Source organism: Panulirus ornatus, chromosome 4 (genome assembly GCF_036320965.1).
Source record: "Panulirus ornatus isolate Po-2019 chromosome 4, ASM3632096v1, whole genome shotgun sequence".
Lineage (NCBI taxonomy): Eukaryota > Metazoa > Arthropoda > Malacostraca > Decapoda > Palinuridae > Panulirus > Panulirus ornatus.
This window is the reverse complement of record NC_092227.1, coordinates 84,529,012-84,541,339: the sequence shown is the minus strand read 5'-3', so window position 1 is coordinate 84,541,339 and position 12,328 is coordinate 84,529,012. Positions and strand designations below refer to the sequence as shown.

Genomic DNA, 12,328 nt, shown 5'->3' with positions numbered 1-12,328 from the left:
TCAACTTTTCCTCATTCATTCTTTCCATGTCCACACCTTTTCAGCACACCCTCTTCCACTCGCCAACCTCACTCATCTCTTCAAATATTCTTTTGGAATATAGCCATAAGTTTATTAAAATCAAAAACAACATTTTCTCAATGAAATGAAATACATTTTCACCAGGTGAAACATTATTTATGTGTTAAAGCCCATTTATCCCTTTATCATCTTAGCTTCTTTTTCCGTCTTGAGAACTCAATTTTTCACAGTGTACGAAAAAATGTATTCAATCTTACAATATCAAAGATACTATCTTCATATAACAATGAAGAAAATCACTTAAGATGTAAGTTTCATCCATTAGTATCAGTCTAATAATGTATAGAAATTTTGTAGCTAAAACAGCACAAAAAGAGCTAAGAGGTACAGCAGTGAGGCCTAGGTATCACAGGAAATGCCAACATGCATGTGTGTATTATATTTTACTTTTCCTATGCCGAAAAATGTATTATTATCATCTTTATACAACAAACTTTCTCGTTATTATAAATGTGATATAATTCCTCTAATAAAAAGATAAAAAGTTTATGGTGACAGCTGTGTCAGCACATGATTTCAAGTTGTCTACACGACTTCATCTTTGGCATCATTTATGTAAATTTTAGAGTGTGCATAGTAAGATCTTTTGACCAACAATCACTCAAATCCTACTCTTCAACATTAAGCATCAGCATACACAGTCAAAAAAGAAGATACAACTCATTCAGCATAACATCTTTCCATCTAGCAATCTGGAAAAGTGAATTCATTCTTATTGTATCTTTATTATATTTTAAACTGTTTGCTTCTGCCCATAGTAGTCTCATGACTATATTATCAAAAACACCAAAAAAACAGTCTACTTCACTATTTTCATCACTAAAGCCTGCATTAGCAGAAATACCATTGCTGAACCTGTCAAATGTAAAAAGGTGAGGCATAAAATTACCAGCTAAACAGATGAACAGTATTGTCACAGTCAGGGAGCACCAAGGGGCAACTGCTGGCAAGACTGGCTCCAACTGTGCTAGGAATACCTTCAAGCTGCCTAATGTTGGTCAAGTTTCAATGCTGGAGCAGTCAGTGTCCATACAATCACTCTCCAAGTGATCCAAGCCAGATCATCATAGTTAAGTAATCAAATTGATCACTTTCTATATGGCCCTCTAAATTTAGCAAAATCTACCAAAAATCTTCCCAAGAAAACTCATGAGAATGTGCTCTCTTTGGCATGGGTGGAAGGAGACTGACCACAGGGAGAAATCACTGCACTGTGCTGACTCGGCAACCTTCCACAGCCAACAGGCAGCGGTCAAATAAAGGCACGAACCTCGTTAGAGAACTCTACATCTAGGAATGCTCAGCTCACATTTTTCTACACTTGGAGGAATGCAAGTCTTAATATGCTGTTCCACTGCTAAGTGTATGAAGTACTCCAGTAGTACTATTAGATAATTGCAGTAAGATGTGTAGTATTTTGGTCATGTTTTGTAACAAACAAATATGATTACTATGGGTTTTCATCGCCAATATCTATTACCTTGTAAAAGTGTCGTGGCTTCACAAACAGGAGTATTACATAACATGAGGATGCACGTCTCATACAGGCCTCCTTGACATCTTCAATTAGGCTGACCAGTATATGGAAAATATTAGACTGTAGCATATGTTATATTGCATGGAATGGCACTAAAAGCATTAATGGAGGCATATTTTGCCTTAAGGCAGAGTCAGCCAATTCAAGAATTTTCTCCATATATACCTAAACCACAGTGCACAGAGAAAAATACTGGGGCATATACGACCAAGCCACTGTGAATGGGTTACGTTTACCCTGTCAGCATTGCAGGCAAGGCAATAATGACATTTAGGAAGGCCAGCTGAGGGAAGAGGTGCAGTTAGTAACAAGTAGTGATGTAATGATACCAGAATCTTAGCCAATAACATACTGGATTTCAGTATCAATACTATAGCAATACCTCTGACAAATATTAAAGTAGAAATTTGTTCATTGCCTTCTTTTGTTCATTTCAAATGCAACTGAGAAATCTGTTTTATAATCAAATGTTCACCAAACTATTAATTAAGGAGAGGTAAAAAGGATCAATTACAAAAATAATGTATTTTGACCATAGTCAGTGATAAAAATAGAAATGGAAATGATATGGAACACTGATTCACCAAAGCATATATGCTACTGTAGGCATGCATAGAAGAGATAAATAACTCAAAAAACTAAATTTTTTCCTTACATATGACAGCAAGAAAATGAATATGAGCAAATGAAGCCATTTCTTGATCTGCTCCTGGCACTAGCTCACATATGGAGAAAATGGTGGTGTAAAAATAATTTTTATTGTAATAGAGTGATCAAAGCATACTTATGGCTCAGCAATAAAAACTATACATAGATTAGTTTCATAATTTTCATGAATAAAGACAAAAAAGAGCAGATACTGAGTAATACAAAAAGAAACATTGCATTATTTCAAAAGATCTACTTTAAACCTCACATTGTTCTTTAAATAAGAACAATGGCACACTGATGAAATCAATCACATACAGAGGTTTTATGGATAAAAATACAAAAATTGCAGTGTCAATAAACTTCAATTTTTTCTACAGAATTTTAGTAAAAGCTCGTATTCATTTTCATTTATCATTATCTGTGTCACATATCAGCAGAATTGGCCAAAATCTTACAGAGAAATCAACAAGAGTGGCCAATACCAATACCAATTCATCAGAACATCACTAGTGTGGAAGTACTGATAAAAGTGTGGTCAAATGAGCCAATCAGGGACACACTTTTGTAGCTACAGCATACAGGAGTTTGGATTACAGAAGAAGTATAAAAAAATGTTGGGGTATGAGTGCAGGAGGTGACAGAGGAAAGCAGTGGTAGCTGAGATACAAATCTTTGTCCATATGATATTAAAGTTTGTTGATTCAAAGCCTCCATGACATGCAACAGGTGTGCTGATGATGGAATAAGTACAGATGCTTCCTTTGATGTAAAATTATGAATGAAGTTTATGACTGGAGGTGTGAAAGGGAATACTGAAAACAACTTGATACAGTTGAGTTTTCAAAAGAAGCAGAAAGCTGAGGGAGGTACTAGCCAGATGACACTCAAAGAAGAAAGATTTGTTGAAAGGCTGTGAATGTTGGTAAAATTAAGGAAAAAGGGTCATGTCTGTTAGAAAAGAAAGGGTATTGGGAAATGGTGGTACAGTTACTGCCTAGACACTTCCTCTTGTTGGCAGCAGAGACTGGCAGGTCTGAAGAGTCTTGGCATCCAAGTATTCACACAGTCTGACATGCTCCTCAGGCAGTCCAAATGATCTCGGAGATGACAGATACAGCATTGAGGCTTGTATAGAACCACTGCAAGTTTACATGTTTTGTATTTTGAGTTAGAAAGTGACAGCAATAGCAAAGTGTTTCCTTATATGGTACCTGTTCTTTTTGTGTATGCTTACAGTGACAGATGGATGCCAGATCTCTGGGTAGTGTATGATCAGAAGGCTTTATTCTGGGAGATGTGTTAAGAATGGTTTTGGGAGAGGGTAAATATTAACATTAGGTGGAATGTGCATACATGAACGTGCTTGGTTGTACTAATATTGGATGGAAGAGGAAGGTATTTTTGTGTATGTGACAGAGGTGTATCACTCATGTGTCTTATATTTTTGGGTGGGATTGAGCAGTTTGAGAAAGGGTGGTTGTGATAAGCAGCATCACATGTGGCTGCAATAAACTAAGTACCCATCATGTCTTAATGTCTCGGTAGTAAAAGGATTTGTATCTCCTCATGTATATGATCTATGGTAGTGGTTTGGGCACTTCCTTTTATGTTTCTGCGAGCACTGTTCTCTGTAGCTGAGAATTTTTGCAAGATGGTTTTGGATAAAGCAAGGAAATAGGCAGGGGAGGCATAGTGCATAGTTGTCCATATGGACTATTTGTGCAGGATGGAAAGGGTTACTTTTTGCTGGCCTAATCTTATTACAGTAAGAGTTCTGAGAGCATTTACTTCTGTACTGCCTTCTGTGTTGGTGTTTCCAGATATTCAGTATTTTATTAAGGAACCCTTAGGGACTGAATTAGGATGCAAGGAATTAAATGACTATGGGACCAAAGTATTTCATAAAGATATTAGATATTCTGTTGGGAACTTAGAAGTGTGAGTTTTTAAGTAATATGACTGTAAGAGTTGGTGGGATTGTGTAGATACATATTTTCTGGAGTGTTCTGGATGGGTGAGGTTTATTGCAGCATGTGTTGTTTTATGTTATGAATCTATTAGAACTTTGTGGTGGAATATTTTCTATGACCCTGTGGAATTTGGATTTTTCCTAGCTTGTGAGATGATGTTGATGTAGGCTAAGATATGATCTTATGGCTAGCAGTAATTAAAAGTTACAAACCTTATTCAAGCAACTGGGTGAAAGGTAGCCAATTTGACAACTATAATTTGTGAATGTCTTTATGTATGCAGCAGGAGTTGGGTGGTTGATTTGGAAAATGATCATTACTGGAAGGAGGTCTGAGGATATGGCATGGATGATATTTCAAGTGATGCTGGTTTGAAAGGTATAAGTGTAAGAATGAACAAAGAAGGTTTAATCCAGTAATGGAGGCTAGCAGGTAAGATAAGATTTCCTAGTGAATTATCATTGTGGCTGAGGATATTGTATGTGTGTGACTGACTGACTGAGTGGTGCACCATGTGAAGTGCTGTGATCTATCTGTATCACACAATAATCATATCATCCATGACCTACTGGTATACTTACCCTTTTACTAAGGCATATAACTGGCCATAGGGAACAACCACAGGTACACAAACAGAAACAGCAGCCACAGAGAAGCCATCGAGCAGATACTGGCAGAGTCTTCCTGAGAACTGTGTTCACACGGCCTACTGACCCTGTGAATTCTTCTGGGGCTAATCGGCCAGTCAATGCACTTGGGAAATCTCGACAAAAGCGGTTGCTTAGGCCAAACCTGTCATTAGAAAATAAACAACTGATAATATAATTCAAACTATAATATTCAGCTAAGATTTATCAAAATGAATGGTAAAATAAAATCAATACTGAATCCTGCTCAAGAAAAAAGTGAGTGGAAATTACAAAATGAAATGAAAAATAGCATAGGGAGAGGGATTTTTGTTCAAATCATATATGCATTTGGTACTGTTGTATGTGTAAATGTGTGTAAATTGCAACTTCCATTTAATGGCCTTGACTTGGCACTGTTACTACATCTAAATACATTCCACCTCACCTCTTAGCTTTAATTTCCCCAAAATTTCCTAGAAATAAAGCTTCTGAAAACTATTACCAACATATCTGAAACTCAGCTGAAAAGGCCATGCTTTCACAAACATATTCATACTTTCTCTCATTATCATTTCCAGCCACCTGCTCCTGCCCCTTTCAGTCTTCCACAACAAGCAGAGAATAAGTAGGAAGTATTCTTTCTCCTCTATCCCCAGGGATAATATACATACCTATACATTTCAACATATACATACACAGACATATACATATATACACATGTACATACTCATACTTGCTGCCTTAATCCATTCCCGTCGCAACCCTGCCACACATAAAAATGGCACCCCCCTTCCCCTGCACGCATGTGAGGTAGCACTAGGAAAAGACAACAAAGGCCACATTCGTTCACACTTAGTCTCTAGCTGTCATGTGTAATGCACTAAAACCACCGCTTCCTTTCCACATCCAGGCCCCACAAAACTTTCCATGGTTTACCCCAGACACTTCACATGCCCTGGTTCAATCCATTGACAGCACATCGACCCCGGTATACAACATTGTTCCAATTCACTCTATTCCTTGCACAACTTTCACCCTCCTGTATGTCCAGGCCCCAATCGCTCAAAATCTTTTTCACTCTATCCTTCCACTTCCAATTTGGTCTCCCACTTCTTGTTCCCTCCACCTCTGACACATATATCCTCTTTGTCAATCTTTCCTCACTCATTCTCTCCATGTGACCAAACCATTTCAATACACCTTCTTCTGCTCTCTTAACCACACTCTTTTTATTACCACACATCTTTTACCCTTTCATTACTTACTCGATCAAACCACCTCACGCCACATATTGTCCTCAAACATCTCATTTCCAACACATCCACCCTCCTCCGCACAACCCTATCTAAAGCCCACACCTCACAACCATATAACATTGTTGGAACCACTATTCCTTCAAACATACCCATTTTTGCTCTCTGAGATAACGTTATCGCCTTCCACACATTCTCCAATGCTCTCAGAACCTTCGCCCCCTCCCCCACCCTGTGACTCGCTTCTGCTTCCATGTTCCATCTGATGCTAAATCCACTCCCAGATATCTAAAACAATTCGCTTTCTCAAATTTTTCTCCATTTAAACTTACCTACTAATTGACTTGTCCCTCAACCCTATTGAACCTATTAACCTTGCTCATATTCACATTTACTCTCAGCTTTCTTCTTTCACACACCTTACCAAACTCAGTCACCAGCTTCTGCAGTTTCTCACCCGAATCAGCCACCAGTGCTGTATCATCAGGGAATAACAACTAACTCACTTCCCAGCCCTCTCATCCACAACAGACCGCATACTTGCCCCTCTCTCCAAAACACTGGCATTCACCTCCCTAACAACCCCATCCATAAACAAATTAAACAGCCATGGAGACATCACGTACCCCTGCCGCAAACCGACATTCACTGGGAACCAATCACTTTCCTCTCTTCCTACTTGTTACACATGCCTTACATCCTCGATAAAAACTTTTCACGGCTTCCAACACTTACCTCCCACACCATTTACTTTTAATACCTTCCACAAAGCATCTCTATCAACTCTATCATATGCCTTCTCCAGATCCATAAATGCTACATACAAATCCATCTATTTTTCTAAGTATTTTCCCACATACAATCTTCAAAGCAAACACCTGATCCACACATCCTCTACCACTTCTGAAACCACACTGTTCTTCCTCAATCTGATGCTCTGTACATGCCTTCACCCTCGCAATGAATACCCTCCCATATAATTTTCCAGGAATACTCAACAAACTTATACCTCTGTAATTTGAGCACTCACCTTTATCCCCTTTGCCTTTGTACAATGACATTATGCATGCATTCCACCAATCCTCAGGCACTTCACCATGAACCATACATACATTCAATATCCTTACCAATCAAATCAACACAGTCACCCCCCTTTTTAATAAATTTCGCTGCAATCCCATCCAAACCCGCCAGCTTTCATCTCCCGCAAAGCTTTCACTGCCTCTTCTCTGTTTACCAAACCATTTTCCCTGATCTCTCACTTCACACACCACCTTGACCAAAACACCCTATATCAGCCACTCTATCATCACACACATTCAACACACCTTCAAAATACTCACTCCATCTCCTCCTCACTTCACCACTACTTGTTATTACCTCCCCATTAGCCCCCTTCACCGATGTTCCGATATGTTCTCTTGTCTTACGCACTTTATTTACCTCCTTCCAAAACATCTTTTTTTTTTTTGGTCGCTGTCTCCCGCGTTTGCGAGGTAGCGCAAGGAAACAGACGAAAGAAATGGCCCAACCCACCCCCATACACATGTATATACATACGTCCACACACGCAAATATACACACCTACACAGCTTTCCATGGTTCACCCCAGACGCTTCACATGCCCTGATTCAATCCACTGACAGCACGTCAACCCCGGTATACCACATTGCTCCAATTCACTCTATTCCTTGCCCTCCTTTCACCCTCCTGCATGTTCAGGCCCCGATCACACAAAATCTTTTTCACTCCATCTTTCCACCTCCAATTTGGTCTCCCTCTTCTCCTCGTTCCCTCCACCTCCGACACATATATCCTCTTGGTCAATCTTTCCTCACTCATTCTCTCCATGTGCCCAAACCATTTCAAAACACTCTCTTCTGCTCTCTCAACCACGCTCTTTTTATTTCCACACATCTTTCTTACCCTTACATTACTTACTCGATCAAACCACCTCACACCACACATTGTCCTCAAACATCTCATTTCCAGCACATCCATCCTCCTGCGCACCACTCTATCCATAGCCCACGCCTCGCAACCATACAACATTGTTGGAACCACTATTCCTTCAAACATACACATTTTTGCTTTCCGAGATAATGTTCTCGACTTCCACACATTCTTCAAGGCTCCCAGAATTTTCGCCCCCTCCTCCACCCTATGATCCACTTCCGCTTCCATCTTTTTATTCTCCCTAAAATTTAATGACAATCACCCCAACTCTCATTTGTTCTTTTTCACCTCCTGCACCTTTCTCTGACCTCCTGACGCTTTCTTTTATACATCTCCCAGTCATTTGCACTCTTTCCTGCAAGAATCATTCAAATGCCTCCCACTTCTCTTTCACTAAAAATCTTACTTCTTCATCCCACCATTCACTACCCTTTCTAATCTGCCCACCTCCAACCTTTCTCATACCATAAGCATCTTTTGCGCAAGCCATCACTGCTTCCCTAAATACATTCCATTCCTCCCCCACTCCCCTTTTGTCATTTGCTCTCACCTTTTGCTATTCTTCACTCAATCTCTCTTGATACTTCCTTACACACATCTCCTTTCCAAGCTCACCTACTCTCAACACTCTCTTCACCCCAACATTCTCTCTTCTTTTATGAAAACCTCTACAACTCTTCTCCTTCACCTCTACAAGATAATGATGAGATATCCCTCTAGCTGCCCCTCTCAGCACATTAACATCCAAAAGTCTCTCTTTCACATGCCTATCAATTAACATGTAATCCAGTAACGCTCTCTGACCATCTCTCCAACTTACATGCTGGTTCCCAATGAATGTTGGTTTGCGGCAGGGGTGCACAATGTGTCCATGCTTGTTTAATTTTCTTTATGGATGGGGTGGTTAGGGAGGTGAATGGAAGAGTTTTGGGGAGAGGGGCAAGTATGCAGTCTGTTGTGGATGAGAGGGCCTGGCAAGTGAGTTAGTTGTTGTTCACTGGTGATACAATGCTGGTGGCTGATTTTGGTGAGAAACTGCAGTTGGTGACTGAGTTTGGTAAACTGTGAGAAGGAAGAAAGCTGAGAGTAAATGTGAATAAGAGCAAGGTTATTAGGTTCAGTAGGGTTGAGGGACAAGTTAATTGGGAGATAAGTTTGAATGGAAAAACTGGAGGAAGTGAAGCGTTTTAGATATCTGGGAGTGGATTTAGCAGTGGATGGAACCATAGAAGCGGAAGTGAGTCACAGGATGGGGTAGGGGGAGAAGGTTCTGAGAGCCTTGAAGAATGTGTGGAAGGCGAGAACGTTATCTTGGAGAGCAAAAATAGGTATGTTTGAAGGAATAGTAGTTCCAACAATGTTATATGGTTGCGAGGCATGGGCTATAGATAAGGTTGTGTGGAGGAGGGTGGATGTGTTGGAAATTAAATGTTTGAGGACAATATGTGGTGTAAGGTGGTTTGATCGAGTAAGTAATGAAAGGGTAAGAGAGATGTTTGGAAATAAAATAAAAAGTGTGTGGTACAGAGAGCAGAAGAGGGTGTGTTGAAATGGTTTGGTCACATGGAGAGAATGAGTGAGGAAAGATTGACAAAGAGGATATGTGTGTCAGAGGTGGAGCGAACGAGGAGAAGCGGGAGACCAAATTGGAGGTGGAAGGATGGAGTGAAAAAGATTTTGAGCGATTGGGGCCTGAACATACAAGAGTGTGAAAGGTGTGCAAGGAATATATTATTATTATCATTATACTTAATCACCATTTCCTGCACCAGCGAGGTAGCGCCAGGAAACAGATGAAGAACGGCCCATCCAATCATATACACATATATATATATAAATGCCCATAGACACACATATACATACTATACACAGATATATACACATATATAAATATGTACATATTCATACTTGCTTGCCTTTATCCATTCCAGTCGTTACCCTGCTACACAGGAAATGGCATCGCTACCCTTCGCTTCATATTGATTCAGTAAGCTATCAAATATCTTTGTAACTTCTTCATATAACCAAGATATCATTTATTCCTGTCAAGAACAGCTTAACAATGAACATTAGATAAAATTCTTTTTATAAAATGCACATTAACAAAGACAGTACCAACAGTCTTCAAAGCAACTTACATGAAAGATCTCACATATAATGAAGCATCAATATCAAGTTATGATATTTACAGATATAACAAAAATGAAAGTCATGTGGTTGGGCTTGCTTTTTATAGAGGACTCTATCATCACTACTGAACTGCTGAGGTCCATAAAAATGCACTCAGATTTTTTAATGTGAACTACAAAGACCTGAATATTATCTTGATAAAGAGTGTCACACAGAAAACACCAAAGACCAACAACAGCAACAGAATAAAGACGAATGCACTGAAAACTTAGGTTTTTTTCATTTAATGATTTTTTGCAGTTTGTCATTAAAGTTCCACTATAACACTAAAAATCTAAAATGTGATGGGGAAACTTAATGAAAGGACCATGATAGCAATAACTTGTATCATACAGTGACCATCCAAGTAATATTCTTTATCCACTTCATTACCATGCAGACAGATACTTCCTTAGAAAGAACGAAAGACAATCTTATTGTTGATTTTTATGAGAAGAGTTTTGTATCTTTCATGACCCATAATGAGGAATATCCTTACTGTCATCATTCATCACATATCAGTATCACCTGGCCATTTAACAAACATTCAATACAAGCTAAACAAAAATTACTACTTAATCAAATTGTGTGAAATATTCATAACTCAAGTACTATATTATTTAATATCAGAGGTCTTTATTTTTTGAATATCATATCTCAACCCATTTTTGGAGAATAATCCACTTTCATAATATCCATTATTCTAAAAACATTTCTGCCAATTTCATATCTGGAGCTTGGCAGTAAGTAACATAGTAAAATAAAGGTTCAGTTTCAAAAACCACTATCAAACTTACCATACTTGTATACCAATTAGTATACAGTAGTTTCTGCAAACTCCAAAGCATTAAGTCTCTGTTATGATTAACAGAGGCAAAATAATATGGCCAAGGTCACTGGTGGAAACTATTCCAAAGAAATTCTATAAGCAAAATTTTATGTCTGCAATTCGTAAAATATCATTCCAAATGAGGAAATATGGTTTATTAAGCTTGTTTCAAAATGAGCTATTATCATGAACTGCTGAATATATTACACTCTACAAGCTATAGTAATGTGCTGATTGTATCATATTTATAGAGAAACTCGAAAATTCTTCGTATATAAATTCACAGTCTTGTGGAATCCATTTGTTTTCAAAACTACACTCATCATCTATAAAAGGATGGGTGTTACAGCAGGTCCTGGTATTGCTGACGAAACAATGACACCACTTTCCGACTAAAATATCCGAGATGTTTCCCTTTAAATCCAATTTCACTTACACTGTAATATTGCCCGCCCCTCTAATGATGACGGGTTCGGGAGTTTGTGTATAAGACTCCAAAGACGAGGATGAATTCTCCTCTTCATCTCTCTCGATTGTGTTGATGGCATCGAAATCTGCCATCTTTCTGTTTACACTAACACAAAAAGAGCCTGCGGACTAAATCCTATTTTAATTTCTCATCAATATATTACATAACAAGTGCTTATTATCATATCAAATTATTAACTTTGTTCTATTTAGTACTGATCTAATCCAAGACAGAAACTTGTTCTTCAAAATTTAGTGATTATAAAGTTTAATTGCTGACAGTAAGTAATAACCCTGTAGTATTTTTGAGGGCCAGACTGCACTGTCAAGCACCAATCACAAGATGAAAACAAGTGACGCAACTAAATATTTGACCAATCATGGGAAAGAAGTGGAGAACGTCATTGAGCGGTTCTTTCATATTTGTTCATTTACATATAACAGTTTCAGAAAATTAATAAAGATCGTCAAAGTTTTGGAAACTGGATTCTCTCTCTCTCTCTCTCTCTCTCTCTCTCTCTCTCTCTCTCTCTCTCTCTCTCTCTCTCTCTCTCTCTCTCCTCTTCTTTCATTCTATTTGCCATTTCCCGCGTTAGCGAGGTAGCGTTAGGAACAGAGGACTGGGCCTTTGAGGGAATATCCTCTCCTGACCCCCTTCTCTGTTCCTTCTTTTGAATATATATATATATATATATATATATATATATATATATATATATATATATATATATATATATTATACTTTGTCGCTGTCTCCCGCGTTTGCGAGGTAGCGCAAGGAAACA

General features: G+C 38.5%; 1 protein-coding gene across 2 annotated transcripts in view; it reads right to left on the bottom strand.

Annotated features, from left to right (window-relative positions):
- Window positions 1-11,665, bottom strand: part of LOC139746078 (cysteine-rich hydrophobic domain-containing protein 2) — a 47,061-nt gene extending 35,396 nt beyond the window's left edge. For both annotated transcript variants that reach the window (XM_071656919.1, XM_071656923.1), the window contains exons 1-2: window positions 11,512-11,665; window positions 4,821-5,031 (exon numbers count right to left, since the gene is read on the bottom strand). In XM_071656919.1, the coding sequence (XP_071513020.1) occupies window positions 4,821-5,031; window positions 11,512-11,636 (336 nt within the window). In that variant the 5' untranslated portion in view covers window positions 11,637-11,665. The remainder of the gene's footprint in view (window positions 1-4,820; window positions 5,032-11,511) is intronic.
- Between the last annotated feature and the right edge of the window lie 663 nt (window positions 11,666-12,328).